Source organism: Populus alba, chromosome 1 (assembly GCF_005239225.2).
Source record: "Populus alba chromosome 1, ASM523922v2, whole genome shotgun sequence".
In the NCBI taxonomy this organism is placed as follows: domain Eukaryota; kingdom Viridiplantae; phylum Streptophyta; class Magnoliopsida; order Malpighiales; family Salicaceae; genus Populus; species Populus alba.
This window is the reverse complement of record NC_133284.1, coordinates 26,698,857-26,717,443: the sequence shown is the minus strand read 5'-3', so window position 1 is coordinate 26,717,443 and position 18,587 is coordinate 26,698,857. Positions and strand designations below refer to the sequence as shown.

The following is an 18,587-nucleotide window of genomic DNA, read 5'->3' as shown; positions in this document are numbered from 1 at the left end:
TTTGGCCAAGTCTTAGCCAATGTAAATTTGGCCAAGTCTTCAACAATGTGGGGCTGCTTGTTTCTTGTTTTTATATTTGAAAAATATTTTTTAATTTTTTACTTTAAATTAATAATTTTTAGTGTTTTCAAATCATTTTACTATGCTGATATTAAAAAATAATTTTAAAAAATAAAAAGAATATATTTTTAAATAAAAAATATATTAAAACACAAACACAATCATACACCAACCAAGCAGGTGAGCATCTAATATCACAGTTTCTTTGGCACATGATTTTATAGTTATATAGTAATTTTCGGAAGCCAATTTATAGATTTCAAGAAGTGATTACCAAAGTCAAAAACCATAACTTTTAAAAATAAAAAATAAAAAACACAAAACACTGACATGTTAAGATCTGTTCGTAGAAAAGTCTTACTTTTTTCAAAAAATAAAGTAGGTGTACTTTTTATGTGAGAGAATGACATCTGCTAGCCTTTTCTCAACTACCCCTCCTCTTTCCATGTTAGCTTGTAATAGGCTAGATTATGAGGCAAAAAGTTGGTATATGTCCTTAAGTGATCATCCTAGATATAAATAGACACGGATAAGTTAGAATCTTAAGTACTCTTATTAAATATTATATATATATATAAAAAAAAACAAAAAAAAAGCCAAATGAGATGGAGATTTTACTATAATTCTATATACAGATTATTATGAATTATAATACTAAAATTTATATGGGTATGTTGTATAATTAAAAAAACTATGGGAGGTGTTTTCATATGTTCACATTGTATTTTTTTTTTAATCGAAAAGCTGCTGGCACGTGTTCTACACGTCTCAGTAAGTGGATAATGCTCGCGCTATTAAAGAGGTGCATGAGATGCTACTCGGTAGTTAAATCTAGTCATCCGTCGTATAAATAAATGCACAAACGTGCCTTCTTCCACATGGTGGGGCACGTGTAAATATATCATGGTTGGATTACCGCAAGTGATCGATTGTTTGTGTTTTTTCTCTCGTGACAATTAAAGTGCATAATTATTCTCTATTTATTTGTTGTTTGCTTGGGCCTTGCTAATTGCTACCACGTCAGACCCAAGATCCTTGAATCTAGTAACAATGTCAAGCTCAAGAGTCATGGGTCTAGCAACCATGTTTAGTGTCAGACCCAGGAGCGGCTGTCAACAATGTTTGGTGCCATACATAGACGCAAGTCTGACATGGGTACTAAACCCAGATGCAGGTTTAGCTTGCTTGCCAAACCTCAGCTTTTTGGAGTTGGCAACTCTGTGTAGGTATATTGTGGACTAAGACAAAGTCCATTATAAACTTGCACAATGAATTTTCCAAACTCTAAAGGCTTGGGATGGGCTAATATTATCTTTTTACATAAAGTTAAATTTTCATTTTGCCCATTAGTTGAAAAAATTAAAGCCCTGATTGTAGGTGTATTCCAGTATTTTTTATAGACTCATTGGTATTAAACGTTTCATTGGGGATATGATAGTCTTTTGATGATTATTTGCATAGTAAAAATATTATTTTATGCCCAAGGTTAACAAAAATAAAACTTGTTACTATGAGTTTTTTTTACCTTTCACAAACTATTAAATAGTTAAAATATATCATTTTATCCTTTGTTTATTTGTTGTTTGCTCGGGCTCACAAACATGTCAAGCCCTAGCTACTTGGGTTTGACAATTATATTTGGTGTCAGATCCAGGCATGGTCTAGCAACTATACATGACTGCCAAACCCAAGAAAATTGGGTCTAATATGGCTACCAAGCCCAATTCGGCTGGGTGGACTCTTGGATCTTTCATGACTGTTAGATTCAAAGTGCTTAAAATATTCTTTATAAACTTAATATTTTTTATATTAAAAAAAAAATTAATATCGACTCGCCGCTAAGTGTGGGCCAATATACTAGTATAAAGTTAAAAAGTGTGGAAAAAATATTTTTTTTTCAGCACTGTGTATTATAATAATAATATATTATGTTATGTGGTTTTTTTTTCTTGCATTAGGACTTTTTTTTCCATTTAGTTATTGATTATTTTTTAATTTAGTTCTTATTTGATGTGTTTATGAAGAGTTAGAATTGAGAATTTATTTTAATTTTTTTATATATGATTATTATAGTATCAAAAAAATATATCGGTATTAGGTTAATATTAAGTATAAAGCTAAAGGTGTAGGGAAAATATTGTTTCCCCACATCCATTAGCATTGTAGATTACAATAATAATCCACAATATTGTGATTTTTGTGTGTGTGCATTTTAACCCTTTTCTTTTCCTTTAGTTACTATTATTTTTTTTAATTTAGTCTTTATATGATGTGTTTATGGAGATTTACAACTGATAATTTATTTTAATTTGTTTTTTATATGGTTATCGCGGTATCAAAAATATATTTTGACATCAGGTTGATATCATAAAAAAAATCTTAACGTTGTGGTATTATCAATTTTTTTCAAAAGTTTAGCTAAACAAAAAACGATTAAAAAAAAACTAGGTTATTAAACTTTGTGGAGTCAATGATTCAGTTTGCGAGTTTAGCATGGTAACCCTAGTTCCCTAGTTCGCGGGTTTAGCGATGTACTTTTATTTTAATTTTTTCTAATTGAACTCGATTTTGTGATTATCCATTTTTTTTTATTATTATCATATAGTTAAAAAATAGTTTTGAAAAAGAAACATGTTCTTTAAGTTTAGAAATTCCATGAGCTTGTTGATTGGTTTGACAAATATAACTTTCTTTTTAATTTATTTTTTTTAATTAATCATTTGATATTGGATTGATTGAGATTTGAGTTTTTATAAATTGTTCTATTTTACTTTCTATAAGGTTATCATAGTCTTAAAAAAAAGTCTCAATATTGGTTTAACGCTCGATTTTATTATTGTCTATTTTTGTTATCATATAGTTAAATAAACAATAATTTAGAAAAATAAAAGTAATTAATTCCAATGAAGTCCATTACCCGGTTTGTGGGTTTGAGGTGTTGATCTGGTTACCCGATTCATAGGTTTAACGGATTTACCCATTAAACCTGATATGTCTCTCTTTTTTTTTAATCCCTTAATTTTTCTAATTTTTTTTATTTCACTCTTCTTCAATATTGAATTGAGAAATGGAATTCATGGTTTTTTTTTTAACTTTTTATAAGGTTATCACAATATCAAATAAAATATATTTTTTAGGGTTGATACTCAATTTTGCAAGCATCTAATTTTATCACAAAATTAAATAAAAATAATTTACAAAAACAACAAAGTTATTAAACCCATTGAAATCTATGATCCAGGTTGCGGGATGACCAAAGTCGATCTAATTTGAGATTGTCTTAATATTAAAAAAAATTATTATCTTAAATATATATTTTTTAAAAGATATATACTATGTTTTTATTGATCATTCAAGTTATCTGGACTCATTAAATTAAACGATTCATTTTAGGTAAGTTCTTACACGATTTAATAAAAAAATCAAGCTAGGTAAGGAGTTGAATTCGCATGTTTGAAAAATCAAACCACTTAATTAGATTTAATAATATTGTTAAAAAAATTTCTATATTCTTGAACACTTTTTTTAAGGTTTTTTTTTTTTTAATAATTTAACTTATAGTGGAATGCGGTTGAATGTAATAGCTGGTTTAACAATATAAGTTGCGGGATAAAAATAATTATTAAAAACAACAAAGTTATTAAACCCATTAAAATCTATGATCCAGGTTGCGGGATGACCAAAGTCGATCTAATTTGAGATTGTCTTAATATTAAAAAAAATTATTATCTTAAATATATATTTTTTAAAAGATATATACTATGTTTTTATTGATCATTCAAGTTATCTGGACTCATTAAATTAAACGATTCATTTTAGGTAAGTTCTTACACGATTTAAAAAAAATCAAGCTAGGTAAGGAGTTGAATTCGCATGTTTGAAAAATCAAACCACTTAATTAGATTTAATAATATTGTTAAAAAAATTTCTATATTCTTGAACACTTTTTTTAAGGTTTTTTTTTTTTTTTTAATAATTTAACTTATAGTGGAATGCGGTTGAATGTAATAGCTGGTTTAACAATATAAGTTGCTTCTTTTCTTAATATGCCTGATTACCTTGAGATTATTATTATTATTATTGTATTTTAGCAACCAAAGAAACTTCATAAATGTTTCTTTTACATCAAAATTGAATCGTGGTTATTAAACCTGGTTAGACGGATGGATTAACCTAGAATCTAGTTATTCTGGGGTTTGGTCCAAACTAGATTTTATAATAAATTTATAAAATTAACTTGATCAAAAACCTGTTAAAATTTAAAATTTTAATTTTTTAAAATAACATTGTTTCCACCATTTTTTAAAATTTGTTCATTCTGTCAAGCCTTGTCCCGTGTGGAGTTTAATAAATATGGATTAAACAAGCTCTGTTTTTTTGTTTGAAAAAGAGAGTTAATCACACCCAATGGGTTTTACTGGCCAAGCCCAAAGACTCCATTTAAAACCCCTGAAACCGAAGTGAACTAGGAACAAGAAAGCCCTTCGATTTCAGGCATAGGGTCTGTAAGAAACGAGGAGGAAGGCAAGTCATGGCTCCGAGGGAGCAGTAAAGTTACTTTTAAATATCTGACTAAGACAACAGAGATGTTTACAAATAATCAAAGACAAGAAGAAAGAACCGGAAAATATGGAACCCCAAGACTCCAATACCTTCAGGTATTCTTTCTTTTCTTGAAAGGCCCTTCTGTTTATCTTCTTCTTTTTTGTTTTTTCTTGTTTGCTTTAGTTTAATTGTTCGTATCATAAAATAATAATTACCCAGCAAATCAAATGATCATTTTGTTTTATTTTTGATTTACAGGAGTTGGTGAACCAGTTTCAGAATGCAGCGGATGAAGGTACTTTTAAATTTTGCTCGTGGTGTCTTCTTTAATATGTTTAGGTCAATCTATATATATGTGTTGTAACTTGTAAGCACTTAATTGAAGGCTTAGCTCCCTTAATCATTGATTAATCCCTTAGCTTGATCAGATTATTAGAGTTCATGCTTTTTACCTGATTTCGTTGTGTTGTTGGCTATGAATTTACTTTCCTATTAATAATCCTTGTTGATTTTGAGAATCTTCCATTACATGATTGAGTTATAATATGCAAAGCTAGCCCGTCTTCAAATACTAAACTGATTTCTATGTTCTACATGGCTGTAGAATGCAGTTTACGATGTCATTCTGTTTGTAGCTATTATGCATCCTAACTTTGTTATCTGTGTTCTGCATTTACCCTTTGTTTGGTATGAAATGGAGTCTTTGGCGGTGGCAGTATTTCCGCTGTCAAGAGGAATGTTGCACAATCTAGATTCACTGGATATCTGTGCAATATGCAGCCTAAGCAAATATAGAAACTCGGGTGGTAGCAGAGGACGTGCTTCTTTGTCTCTGCTATTTTTTGGGTGTTGTGCATGTTGCTTTTGTGTCTGGTCTGGGAGTGAAAGTGGAGTGTCAATTTATATCATTGTGAGGAGGTGTGGGGGATTCTGAGGGTGGAGACATGCTTGAAATGTGTCTGTTTGTAAGGGTAGCCAAGTTCAAATACTGTCTGTATTTTTGCAAATGTCACTTCACACCATGTCTTGTAATGTGACTAAACCATTGAAAACTAACCTTGCCTATACAACTTCTATTGACCATATTTTTTGTTCTTGTTGTTGCAGAAAGAAAAGAGAGGATTGCTGCTAACTTGGCAAACTTTGCTTATGATCCTTATAACTATACATTCTTGCGCCAGGTTAATACTTGATTTTGGTTTTAGAAATATCTGGTTATAATTATAAACCAAGGAATATTTCATATAATTCTTCCATGTCACAACTTTTGAATGTGATCTAAACAGCTAAATGTTTTGGAGCTGTTCCTTGATTGCATAACAGAACCAAATGAGAAGCTTGTGGAATTTGGGATTGGAGGAATATGCAATTCTTCTGTTGGTAAGTCCAACAGAGTGTACCTTCTGCTAGAACTAGAAATACTGCTGACCGCAAGTATCAGGCTGCAAAGATTGTTTGCTTTGCATATTTATAGCCTCCTTTTTCATGCTATTTTTTTTTCTTCTAAACTCTTGTGTGCAGATCCAGCAAATGCTGCTATCATCACTCAGTCCGGTGGCATACCCCTCGCTATCCAGTGTTTATCAAGCCCAGTAAGAAACACTGTAAGTGGAAAAGCTTGTGCTTCTTTATTGTTCCACCCCCCTGCTTCATAACTTGTTTTGCTCATCCTGGAGATGATGTGGTCCTAACTACACGGCCTAAATAATTTTTTTCCCCTGTAAGAAATTTGGCTGCCCTCCCCCCTTCTCTGTTTTCCTCACTCTACCATTCTCATGATGGAGTGTGCTTTTATAGCTTTGACATTTCTTTGGTCTTTCAGAAAATTTTCCTTCGTTACTGGGATCAATTCTTTAGGATGCTTTGAAGCTATAGCTGACCTTGAATCTATGAACCATAATTATGCAGTTTTTTGTATGGTTTAATTTAATTAAGAGTTCTGTATGCTTGCAGGTTAGTTATGCTCTTGGATCTCTTTATTATCTCTGTAACTCATCTACCAGGGAAGAGATTCTAAAGCCAGAAGTTGTAGATGTTATCAAGAGGTATGCTGCGGCCGAAACAGTAAATGTAAGCTTCAGTAATCTGGCTAAAGCTTTCTTAGACAAGCATGTGTATGAAAACAAGTAACATTAGCATGCTTGATGTTGATATGGAAGATTCGTCCTCAGTTCATTGTCCAAAATGAATACATTCTTCAAATGAAAAAAGTCGTTGTCATCCTCGTCATGTCGTCATCATCTATTTCACAATATAGGTTTTCATCCGTTTTTTCTTAGAAAAAAGAAAGTTTTGTACAGCTATCAGAGAGTCCTGTAATATTTTGGCATTTTCAGAAGCTAATTTAACTGCACAAGCTGATTACTGAATTTTATTGCATAAAATCTCAATACCGGCAAAGTGAAATTTAATGTTGCCAATCAATTTATGCTAAAATGCGAAAAGCTCCCTTTTCATTTGTTGTCTTTCGCAGATTTTCGCCGTTTCCAATTTGTTGAGTTGTGCATGAAACAATCCAGAGAGAAATGAAACAATCCAGAGAGAAACAAAATGCATTTGGATTAAAATAGATACCATATAGATGAAATCTATGAATCCTGGTCATTTGAGAAAAGTTGTGTTTCTGAGACTGCCATTTGAAATTTTCGAGGGCACTCCCTCGCTAGTTTACAATGCTCCGAAATTTGGGCTGTTTCTCTCGTATATGGCTGATTAGCACCTTGTCCTGCAAATTGCAATGTGTTTAAATTTAGGCAGCAAGAAACGATCTCTCCAGGGCATAAACGGTTGGGAATTCACGACATAGTTTAGAGATTTTGGGCTCAACTCAAACACCAAGTTGATGCTAGGCAGCAACTTCAACGGTTGGCTTGGTAGTAAAAGAGTTATTTTCTTGACTTCTTGGATCCAAACTTTAGGGTCATCGATTAAAAGAATTTGTGCAGATTGATGTTTGATGAGGCGTTCTTAAAATCGTTCAAAAATAATAATAGTTTTGATTTGATGCAGAAGCTGGTCCGAAGACCCTCAAAAAGTTGATATTAGGCAAAACAGTAAAGGAAAAAAACCCAGCTTTTATTGCTTTCGAAGATATTAAGAATAAAAAGAAATCTGAAACAAAGTCATTTTAGACGAAAAGCATTTTTAAAAATAAGTTTTTGAAGTATTTTTATGGAAATATTCTCATATAAATGCAAATTTAAGAGGAAAAAAAATAAAATATTAATAAGAAAATGTAAAAGAAAAGTGAGTTTTCTCAGTTTTAATGATGGCTAGCCAGTTATCCATGCATTGAGTGGTATATTATATATATAAAAAAGAGACTAAAAACAATAATATTTTATTTTATTTTTTTAACTTTAAAATAGATTAGAAGATAATTTGAATTAGGTTCCTAAGAATAAGAATAAACCCTCCATACTAAAGTTTTAAAAGTGTATGATGCTCGTTTTTTTTTTCTTTTTTAATATATATATATATATATATATATATATATATATTATCAACAAAAAAAAAAGAAAATAAATAAAATAACGTGTCATCTTCTATGGTAGCATTATAAAAAGAATCCCAAATTAAAACAAATAAAATATAGGGGCTCAAGTGGAATATTAGTAAATTTATAAGGGTTAAAGTGAAGTCTAACCATAGAGATCAGAAAAAACAAAGGAAACCAAAGAGACGGCAGAAGCGTAACGTTACAGCTCAGGCCTTTTTTAAGATTAGAGGTTGGCAGTCAAAGCCCATAAATGTAATTAAATTAAAAAAATCACCCTGAACTTTCAAAAAATATAAATAAATTCCCCAAACTTCCCCTCGTTATTCCGGCCAAACTCTGCTCAGCCTCCATCATCTCTCTTTTTTGTATTTTTTTTTAAACAATATTTTCTATTTAACAACGCTGTCTTTTCCTTGCTTATCCTCAAGAGAAAAGAAGAGAGAGATTCTTACAACATGAAAAAGAAACTCGACACTCGTTTCCCTGCCGTAAGTCCTTTCTTTTGTGCTGTCTTCATGTTTTTTTTTTTTTTTCGTAAAAAAAATTGTGGATTGTCTTTGTTTTTTTTTTTTTTTTTTGTTCTACTGGCTTTCATGGTTAACGATTCTGTTACTGTCCCCCCTCCCCTTTTATGGCTGATACTACTATGAGGTTAGAGAATTGTTGATATTTAAAGCAGTCTAATCTTTATTGAGTTTTAGATTTTGATTTTTTCCATAATATTTCATGCCCTTTACTTTTTTTACAAGGACTACTGAATTTGTGGCCCATCTGGGGCAGTTTGTTGGATATTTTATGTTTTTATGTAATTTACTTGGCTGAAATAGCAAAAAAATAAGTGGACCAACAAGTGTTTTTGTTTGGTTAAACTTGAGGTAGGACCAGTTTGATTATGGTTAATGAATTGCCTGTATGTAGGGCACTGTCTAATATGTTTTGACTTGTGCTTTTCCTCTTTCTTACATGTACTTGGCGTGCTACTGAATTTGTTGCATTGCTTTGTTGTTTCGCATGTGGGGCACTTTGCTGGATTCTTTTGTTCACCTTCTACCACGTTTTATGGGGTTTCCGAGGGATTATTGATTGGAAGACAGATGGAAACATCTTGTTTTTGTAATTTTTGGTTGTTGATGTGACTTTGCTGTAATAGGAATGAACTCAGCTCTTTTTAGAAGTGATGTTTACCTTTTGTTTTAGTCTTACTACCTGTTAAGTTATTGTTTTGTTCTATGCACGTGATGCATGATAGATGTATGGTAGTTTGGTTCTGTGAAACGTAAGCCATTTTTCAATGTGGAGTAGAAAGTTTAGTCTTTAAACTCAACTAGTAACAGGAGTGTGCATAATTGAGTGGAAACTGAAACCTAGCCACATAGATGTGATAACCCATTAGACAGAATAACATAGCTGCAAAAAAATTGTTTATTGCAGGTGTGTGTGCAAACACTTGCCGTCATGCGCAAATTAAAGAGTTTTTAGTTTTACACCATGGTTAGATATGAAATTTGTTATGTGCTGAATTGTGGATATAAAGTTATCAAATCTTTTTATCATGTTCTAACCTTTTCTCTTCTTTATTTGTCAGTCCCCCTTCCTTATTAATCGCAAATTTTCCTTAGCTTACTGTGCATTTAAGATTCCTCTCTATCTCAGCTTGATCTCTCTTTCCTTGAATGTGACCCCACAATTTATTTTTTTAAGAAGAAGATTTGTGCTCAAGAGCATTATTTTGAAACATCAATGGGTGGTTCAATTCCAAAAAGAGCAAAGAACTGCTCTCAACTGCATACTTGGAATAGGAATAGGATGTTTCGTCCAAAGAGCAACCCCTTCCTCTCTGTCCCCCTTTATCTTGCCCTGTTTCTGATGCCATCATTTTTCCCTTTCTAAAAAGCCTATCCAAAGGCTCCGGGCATCTGACAGTGGTACAAGAGGTATTACCACACAGAAAGCAGGGTAATGCCTTGTTATGACTTCTTTTCTGCAACAATTAGTTGGCACTAATTTGTTAGACCAGACTAAAACTTTAACTTTTGTGGGTAAAGCATCCTTCTATAGCCTTCCCATTTATGTACAACACTGTAGTACTTTGCCATGCTGAAAGAGATTTTATCGAACCTCGACATTTTAGATTGGTTATTTTTTCTGGTATGACCATTTTGATTGGTTCAATTTACCGCCCTTCAAAAAATTGATTGATTGAACCTACTCAGCTCTCCGCTGTAATTAAATTCTTTTTGGTATTGGTCACTCGACATGCAAATTGTAAATCTTCCCTTTCTTGTGCATAGCAGGATAGCATTTTGTTAGGTAATCTTGCATGTGTTAATTAATTTTGTTCTTGTGCTTTTATCACAGGAAACAAATTTAAATAATTTTCTTCTTACAATAAATTATGCCTCATCTTGCATTTGTTCAATCACTCATCGAACGATGATGATTTCATTGATAGAGCCTTTGTATCAACTCTTGTGGGCAGTTGTACCATGCCAAGGACTCTTTAACTTTAGGCTTGCGTTTGTTTCAAATCGAGGAGAATCTAGTGGTTACACTTTTTATTGGCCCCATTTAGTGCTTTGAGATGTGAACAGGCTATGAGCAATTAACAGATATCACTTGAATTCTTGCATAAAATTTTTCCCTAGCTTTTCCAGTGATTTTCTTTTTACAATGTTTATTTTTCTAGCATTTGATTATCTACTTTATCTGGGTATTATTTGATAGGTTCGAATCAAAAAGATTATGCAAACAGATGAGGATGTTGGGAAGATTGCCATGGCTGTACCTCTTCTTGTTTGTAAGTAAATAATTATGGATTCATGCTTATGCAATGAAAGGAAACTTGGCCCCTTTCTATTTTCTTCCACACCACCTTTTTCTACCTGCTCTTCATAAAGTCATCCCATGCCAATACCATGCATGGAAACCCTCTTCCCCTTCCCACCATATATTTTCAAGTAATGCATTTTTATTCTTCTACTTGTTTTTCTTTATGGTTGTTTTGTTTCATTTACAGTACTAATTCAATTTGTATTGAAATGTGCAGCTAAAGCCTTGGAACTATTTTTGCAAGACCTATGTGACCGAACATATGAAATAACTCTGAAAAGGGGAGCCAAGACCTTGAATTCATTGCATTTGTAAGTAAGATTTTTCTATTGTCTTTGTTGCTACAAATCTAATTATGGGTGCCAAGCTGCGGACCGTAAATTATTTTGGTCCTTAGAATTGAACCTTCCAGGCGCTTTGTGACAATATATTGAAAGCCTACTTGTACTATATAGAGCTTTGAGTTTGGGGTCATGGTCAATCTTATTCATATTGTTGGTCTGGTCCCGACTCTTAGAACAAATGAGATGTAGCTTTACACACACACACAAACACACCACACACCCCTCTCTTTCTCGTGTGCAGGGGCATGCCCACACACGTACACACATGTGCCCGGGCAAGTGCGCTCACATGCACACCTCGGACGGGCACATTAACGTTCATGTGTCCTCATGTGTGCATTAGACATTTTTATTCTCTACACCTTCTAACATCAGTGAATTGAGGTGGTCTGATTTTTGCTATGAAATTTACAGGAAACAGTGTGTACAGACTTTTAATGTTTTTGATTTTCTGAGGGAAATTGTGAGCAAGGTTCCAGATCTTGGCGGTCCAGATGCTGCTGGTGATGAACGTGGTGTTGCCAAAAGAAGGTTTGGAATGTCTAGTCTTATATCTTCATTTTAGTTTGGACATTAGATTGCTTGATGACTAATGACATTCTTAATACTTCAACTTTAGGAAAGTTGCTGATGATGAAGACAATGACAGTGATGAGGAGTGCAGTAGAAACAGAACAGTAAGTTTCCATGTCTTGCATTATATAAAAATGGAGAAAGAAAACTATACAAGTATTTTGCATGAAGTTAGATATCAGCATTTATATGTTATCCTTAAAGTTGGAAGTTGAATTTCATGTTACCTTGTAGTTTGAACTATTTATGACTGATGTCTACAACCATGCTCTTAGTTTAAATGGTGTTAGTTTTGCGCAACAAGTTAGATTGTATCACCTGCTGCAGATTGTTTCTGTGCTCCATTGACTATAAGGCATATGTTATGGCAACTTTTAATCGATGTAGAAAATAATCTTCTATGGATTTATTCTGACTTTTATGTTTTTGAACAATATGTTGCACTAGAACTCGACCCTAAAATTTTGTTGACAGAATGAGACTGTCCAGACAAGCAGCAGTGGCAGAGGAAGAGGAAGAGGTAGGGGCAGAGGTAGAACCCGTGGCCGGGGGACAAGATCCATGGAGAGGGAGACAGCTGCACAGCATGGGAAGTTTGAAGATGACCCTGACATTGGTCATCACAATGACGAGCACTGTCCAAAACTTGACAAGGATTATGAGCCTAAAGATTCGAAGGATAATATTCCAGCTGGCAGAAATTTACAAGCTCCAGTACGTGACTTTGACCTGAATGCGGGCTTGGATGAGAATGGAGAAACACAACCAGCGTTAGCTTCTGTCCCTGCAAGTTCCTTAACAAAACCTGACACTGTTGTCCCTACAAGTTCCTTAACAAAACCTGACACTGTTGTCCCTGCAAGCTCCTTAACAAAACCTGTTGTCCCTGCAAGTTCCTTAACAAAACCTGACACTGTTGTCCCTGCGAGCTCCTTAACAAAACCTGCTGTCCCTGCAAGTTCCTTAACAAAACCTGGCACTGTTGTCCCTGCAAGTTCCTTAACAAAACCTGACACTGTTGTCCTTACAAGTTCGTCAACAAAACCAACTCCTGAATTGAAGCATGAGGAAGTGCCTGGATGGTCCCTCGAAGACATTGAAAAGATGGATATCAATCCCGTTCAACTTGCAAACTTAAATACAAGAATAGACGAGGAGGAGGAAGATTACGATGAAGAAGACTGCAGCTACTAGCTAGTGTTTTGTTCTGCTGTACATGGCTTCTCACATCCTATAGGTTTTAGGTCCTTGCAGGAAAATATGAATCTGAAGGTAGCGATTATTGAAGCTCATCAGTGGCGACTAGGGAGCTTAGGGTTAAGTGGTAGTCATCATTACAGACTAGGCAGAAATTGGTAGGTTTCTGTGTCTTCTTCAGCATATATTTTCTACAGCATTTGCTGAGTGTAGATTACTCATTAGCTCCCTTAGGCATTTAGATATCAGTTTGTTTAACCGTTCTTGTATTTGAAGATGCAACACGCTAACTATTACTTCTTGAAGGCAGAGAAAGGCTCATACAATAGCTGGGGAATTATGGTTTGTCATGGACCCTTTTTTATATAATGCAAAAACAGTAAAGAACATGAAGGCCACACAGAGCCTAACTTGATCCAAACCACTACCACTAGGAAAAATCCAAGTTAAGCTTCAATATTGGATACATCCCTTTTTGGGATTCGTTTTTCTTCATAGCAATTGCATTTGCTATGATACTCTGAACTTTCTAGTTGCAAAATCAAAGATGCTCCGAAGAGTTTTTAGGACCATATGAACAGCCAAAACACAGTATACAAAATCGGCCAATGTTACGAGGTTATATGGCTGGGGGAGACCACTTGGTGACCCCAGTCTTATTTAATTGAAAAGAAAGAAATGGAGTTAGTATATCATGTTTATATTTAACTAATTAATTTAGTTTAATTTAATTTAAAAAACATTTTTTAAAAAAAGTTAAATTTAACAAAGAACAAAAAAAAAAGGAAAGAAGAAAGACTCAAGATAACTTGGGTTATTTTTTTTTAAATAATGAAAAATTATATAGAAAGAAAATAAAAAAATATCAGAGCCAAATCTCTAATTAAATAATTGTTGAATAGTGAAACTAAAAAAACACGAGCTTAAAAAAAATTAAGAAAACCTAGGTAGATCTCATAAATTTAGGTTAATATCTTAAACAACCTATAAAATCATATATTTAGACTCAATTGAGAACCTCAATTCCTAACAAATGAAGGATGAAATATAAAAAAATATATCAATTTAAAAAATTTGTCAAGGTAAAGAAAATAATCAAAATAATAAGGACAAATCTGATAGGAAAAAAACTGAAGGAGGATGGAATCATAAAGAAAATTAATTTTAAAAATAATCTCAAATAAAACAAATAGCAATAAAAAAATAATAGCCATTGATAAAAAAAAAATTACAGGATAAAATTAAATAAAAATTCTAATTTTATAAATTATTTCAAATACTTCATGTAGTAATAAAAAAAATAAGGACCAAAATTGCAGGAAAAATAAATTGAAGGATTACTTTGAAAATTTTCATATTCGAAAGTTAAGGAAGAGAGAGAGAAAAAGATAAAGAAAAATAAAAGGCCGCTAACGTCAAACTAAAAATTAGTAAGCTACACACGTTATTTAGAGATGAAGAGGTTACCAAGACGATTTCAATGTCATTGTAAAAGACAATACTTGGTCAACGGGACACACCTCACACGCTGTCATTGTTTTTAAATTATATTTTATATTTATTAAAATATCAAATTACCCCTAAGTAAACTTGATATAATTAGAAAAACCAAAATGAAAGTATGAAAAAGTTTTTGGACACTAGTTAAAGAATTTTTCCTTCTAAGAGTAATTTAGTCATTTTATTGTACTTTAAAAAAATAAAAAAATAAAAAACCCCTACACACTAACTAAATAATTTTTCCTTTAAAAGAAATTTAGTTATTTTATTATGCTTTAAAAATTAAAAAAAAAAAATAGTCCCTGATCAATTTAATAATAATTAATTAAAGTTGTGAAAGGACCATATTATTCTTAATAGACAATTCAATGATTTATATTAATAAGAGAAAAATAATCATTATAATTTTTCAATTCACAATGCAATGAGTTTGTATGTACTTTGAAACCTTGATCCTTTTTTAGTTTTTTTATTAAATTTTAATATGTGAAAGTAATTAGTGTGACATTCATGCATGTTTGTTTTGTATTTGCTTTAAATTATTCTTTTTTTTTTTTTTATCCCCTTTCAACTTGTTTTTATAGAGCTTGTTTCGTGATTCCAAATATAGCAAATATAAAATTATTCATAAAAAATAACTTTATATTTTCTATAATGACAGAGTTTATAAATTATGGTTAACAAATCATACAGGCTGCAATATCACAACTTTATTTCACGTGAATAGTTTAGATGTAACTTTTTAACATCATTGTGGTAAAACTCCTTCGAGAATCAATATGTGACAAAGCCTGGTCATAAGTCAAGAGATGATATTTCTGGATTCTATATTTTTTTTTTTATAAAAATATAAAAATATTTTATTTTAAAATAAATTAATGAATTAAAGACCGAGTTAAGTTTTGTCCGGAATCAATCAAAGTTGTTTTATTAAGTTAGATGAGTTTTTTTTTTTCCAACCTGAATCAATTCAAGCTCCTGAGTTGGACAAGTTCCAAGTCGGATGAGTCCTAGATTAATCTAGGTTTTAGGTCTTATTTAACATTGTTGTCAAATCATATTTTTTATTTTTATTTATTTTTTTTAGTTTTAAATTAACATTTTAAGTGTTTTTGAATTGTTTTGATATATAATATTAAAAATAAATTAAAAAATATTATTTTTATATATTTTTAAATAAATTTTTTTTTTTTAAAAATCTCTATGTAACTTTCAAATAAAAATTCACAATAATGTTTGATAAACTACACGCCTTTCCAGTTCAAGCCTCGTAAGCCCCAATTGTATCCTCTTAACATATTAATACAGCAAAACAATACGAATCACTTTTAAATATATACCAAGTAATATAAGATATTTTTACTTCAAATTAAGTAAAGTTGATCGTTTTAAGTAACTGTGTGTGTGTGTGTGTGAGAGAGAGAGAGACCTTAGGTACCTACTATAACGTCCATGTACATATAGATTCGACAATATAGGCTGAAATATATTTCTGAAACTTCGAGGATCAAATAAGTAGTTGCCTTAAACTATGAGGACACAACATAGCAGTCCTATAAAAATGCCGACCGACCTTGCGGCCACTGTCTTTCATCTTCAACCCAACAAAAAAAAATCAGGCTTCGAATATTTTGAGAAACTGAGAAAGAAAACATGACAGTAAAGTTGGTGGATGCAACCATTTCAAGCTTTGGCAGTGTGTTTGAGAAATTCAAAGCAGAAGCACCCAAAAACAAAGTTAATCTCATCCTTTTCCTGGCTGATAATGACCCTTCTACCAATCTCAGTTGGTGCCCTGGTAAATGTTTTTTTTTTTGGAATTTATCTTCGTTTATGGCTCGAAAAATGATGACCCGTTACGTAATCCTTGTGAAAGATATGATCTTTTTGAGTTTATAAGATTGAAGGTGTTTTTGTGATTGGTTTCAACATTTTTAAGTGCGGTCTTTGTGATTTTGCTGCCTTTTTTTTTCTTTTTTTTTTTAAATGGAGTGAAAAGATTATATATTTAGGTTTTGGGAAATTGAGTCTTGTTTTCTTTAAAAAACTAGTAGATTGCAGAGAATTTAGGTTCCAGAAACAGCACCATGTCATATATAAGTTGAAACATGCTTGTGTTTTTCATTTTCATGTGCTTTTTTCTGAATAAAAGACTATATTTATTGATGCAGAAATGGTAATTGAGAGTAGAGAGATAAAGTTCAAGTAAAGATAAGGGAAGAGCATTGAGTGGTTCAAGAAGCCAAATGGTTTAGGAACATTGTGTGTATATGTGTTTGTGAACATGTGTTTTCTAATGATACAAAAACTGAATTCACCAAAATTAGATATTTGTGAGCACACTTTCAGTTTGCAGTCTTAAGATTTCGTCCAGCTTTTTCTTCAAGTACTGTTATTTTTTTAAGATAATTTCGCCAGAGGTCACTGCTGAACTTCTTGGATGAGGGTTATTCAATGTTTTAGGGAGCTAGTTGTAATAGAGTAGGGTACTGGGGTTGCCCATGAGAGAAGAAAATTTGTACACCTAACAACATCAAGGCCAAACAAGCAGGCTAGAACATAAATGGAGAATGAAGGGGCCTTAGAAGAGATAACCCTCAGTTGAAATGCTGGCAAAGCATATCTCCTCTGCCTCTTTAGTTTGTAGTTTGTGCTATTTGAAATGTAACTATTACCGTTCAAATAGCCACAGATATAACTATTTTAATTTCTTATAGAAATGACTCATTTGGAATGGCCTTCGCATCATTTATGGCTCAGTACTGAGAGTTAGAAAGGCATTGGTTCATTATTCTTCTGGAACACGATCTTTTTCTCTCACAGCTCTGCTCTTAAGATTACTTTTTTGGCATCTTATGCCACATTTGGCTTTATTTTGAGTGGCTATTATGAATTATTCCTTTGAGTGAAGAACTTGGAATCTTTTACTCGATGTATAAAAAATGTGCTGTTTTTGGTACAAATCTGTTGATTTTGTGAGGTCTGAGTTGCTTGTTTTGAGAAATATGACAATATTCAAATCCGGAATGTAATTTAATGATTTCTTTTTGACATCTCTAACCAGATTGTGTGAGAGCTGAACCTGTAATTTTGAAGAAGCTGGAGGCATTGCCAGATGATGTTGCGCTTCTGCGAGCTTATGTTGGAGATAGACCAACATGGAGGAATCCCCAGCACCCATGGCGAGTAGACTCAAGGTTCAAGCTCAAAGGAGTTCCTACATTGATCAGCTGGGAGAGTGATGCCGTCAAAGGTCGCCTTGAGGACTATGAAGCTCACCTTGAACACAAAATCAATGCCCTTGTTTCTGGGAATTAACTTGGCATTTTTCCAGCTTATGAGATGGCTGGAAATCCTATGATTCTTACTAGGACTATCTGAGCATTTACCCTGTCAAGTGTAGCTTGTTCATCTTGCACCTTGAGCTTTCAAGTCTTTGTGAAAGCCTATTAAAATAAAATTAAAATAAAGTGTAGCTATTCAAGCCCAAAAAGACATTAATAGCTTCTTGATGATATTATGTTCCAAGAAGTTGCCCAGAAGAAATCAAGAATGTCTTCTTTTTCTTTTTTATTTGTCTGTGCAAGAGAAATTTGGTGTCTTTGGTAGATGGTAGTTGTGATTTGAATTGGAATCACTGAGAGCAACCTTTGGAACTATGAGAGCAGGCTCTGCTAATCCAGCACTTTGGATGCAAAGGCTCACAAAATGTGCAGTGTGCATGCACTAGTTTTGAGTGTCCTAATGGGAGTGTTTCGTTTTGGCATTTGAAAATTAGGAAGATGGTCCGCCATACTGTTGGATGCTGATCCATACCTGTTTCAAGAAGCCATCAAACAAAATTGCTCGCTTTAATTGCTGGTTTTCGTTTCTGCTGCATAGATAGAGGTACGAAAGTAGCAACGCGAGTCCTCTTCAATGGAACGATCTAGACATGAAACAAGGGGATCTGAAGCATTTTATTATTTTTTCACTATTTCTACCAGATCCATTAACAGCAGATTGAGAGAAGTAGAAGACCTTGTTACTTTGGTTAAAAT

At 32.7% G+C, this 18,587-nt stretch overlaps 3 protein-coding genes across 6 annotated transcripts; all 3 read left to right on the top strand.

Annotated features, from left to right (window-relative positions):
• The first annotated feature begins 4,525 nt into the window (after nucleotides 1-4,525).
• Nucleotides 4,526-6,974, top strand: LOC118045338 (uncharacterized). The gene is made up of 6 exons (XM_035053935.2): nucleotides 4,526-4,718; nucleotides 4,864-4,900; nucleotides 5,713-5,786; nucleotides 5,892-5,985; nucleotides 6,127-6,209; nucleotides 6,559-6,974. Exons 1-6 carry the CDS (start codon nucleotides 4,647-4,649, stop codon nucleotides 6,733-6,735), a joined length of 537 nt encoding a protein of 178 aa, XP_034909826.1. The 5' UTR covers nucleotides 4,526-4,646; the 3' UTR covers nucleotides 6,736-6,974.
• Nucleotides 6,975-8,379: 1,405 nt separating this feature from the next.
• On the top strand, nucleotides 8,380-13,375 carry LOC118045337 (uncharacterized). 4 transcript variants are annotated; one of them, XM_073409350.1, is made up of 7 exons: nucleotides 8,383-8,592; nucleotides 9,809-10,038; nucleotides 10,829-10,901; nucleotides 11,151-11,244; nucleotides 11,692-11,808; nucleotides 11,897-11,954; nucleotides 12,325-13,375. In XM_073409350.1, exons 3-7 carry the CDS (start codon nucleotides 10,847-10,849, stop codon nucleotides 13,042-13,044), a joined length of 1,044 nt encoding a protein of 347 aa, XP_073265451.1. In that variant the 5' UTR covers nucleotides 8,383-8,592; nucleotides 9,809-10,038; nucleotides 10,829-10,846; the 3' UTR covers nucleotides 13,045-13,375. The 4 variants fall into 4 exon arrangements, with proteins under 4 accessions (XP_034909823.1, XP_073265451.1, XP_073265449.1 ...); XM_073409348.1 differs by having other exon boundaries at nucleotides 9,809-10,060; XM_035053932.2 differs by lacking the exon at nucleotides 9,809-10,038 and having other exon boundaries at nucleotides 8,380-8,592; nucleotides 12,340-13,375.
• Nucleotides 13,376-16,126: 2,751 nt separating this feature from the next.
• Nucleotides 16,127-18,120, top strand: LOC118045336 (thioredoxin-like protein Clot). Its single transcript, XM_035053930.2, has 2 exons — nucleotides 16,127-16,345; nucleotides 17,612-18,120. The coding sequence occupies exons 1-2, from the start codon at nucleotides 16,201-16,203 to the stop codon at nucleotides 17,863-17,865; spliced, it is 399 nt and encodes a 132-aa protein (XP_034909821.1). The 5' UTR covers nucleotides 16,127-16,200; the 3' UTR covers nucleotides 17,866-18,120.
• The last annotated feature ends 467 nt before the right edge of the window (nucleotides 18,121-18,587 follow it).

Coding starts and splice junctions, on each gene's coding strand:
- LOC118045337 (XM_035053931.2), top strand. CDS start 8,560: ATGAAAAAGAAACTCGACACTCGTTTCCCTGCC. Junction 10,902..11,150: donor GGCTGTACCTCTTCTTGTTT/GTAAGTAAATAA, acceptor TGAAATGTGCAG/CTAAAGCCTTGGAACTATTT. Junction 11,245..11,691: donor ACCTTGAATTCATTGCATTT/GTAAGTAAGATT, acceptor TGAAATTTACAG/GAAACAGTGTGTACAGACTT.
- LOC118045338 (XM_035053935.2), top strand. CDS start 4,647: ATGTTTACAAATAATCAAAGACAAGAAGAAAGAACCGGAAAATATGGA. Junction 5,787..5,891: donor ACTATACATTCTTGCGCCAG/GTTAATACTTGA, acceptor TGATCTAAACAG/CTAAATGTTTTGGAGCTGTT. Junction 5,986..6,126: donor AATATGCAATTCTTCTGTTG/GTAAGTCCAACA, acceptor TCTTGTGTGCAG/ATCCAGCAAATGCTGCTATC.
- LOC118045336 (XM_035053930.2), top strand. CDS start 16,201: ATGACAGTAAAGTTGGTGGATGCAACCATTTCAAGCTTTGGCAGTGTG. Junction 16,346..17,611: donor CAATCTCAGTTGGTGCCCTG/GTAAATGTTTTT, acceptor ATCTCTAACCAG/ATTGTGTGAGAGCTGAACCT.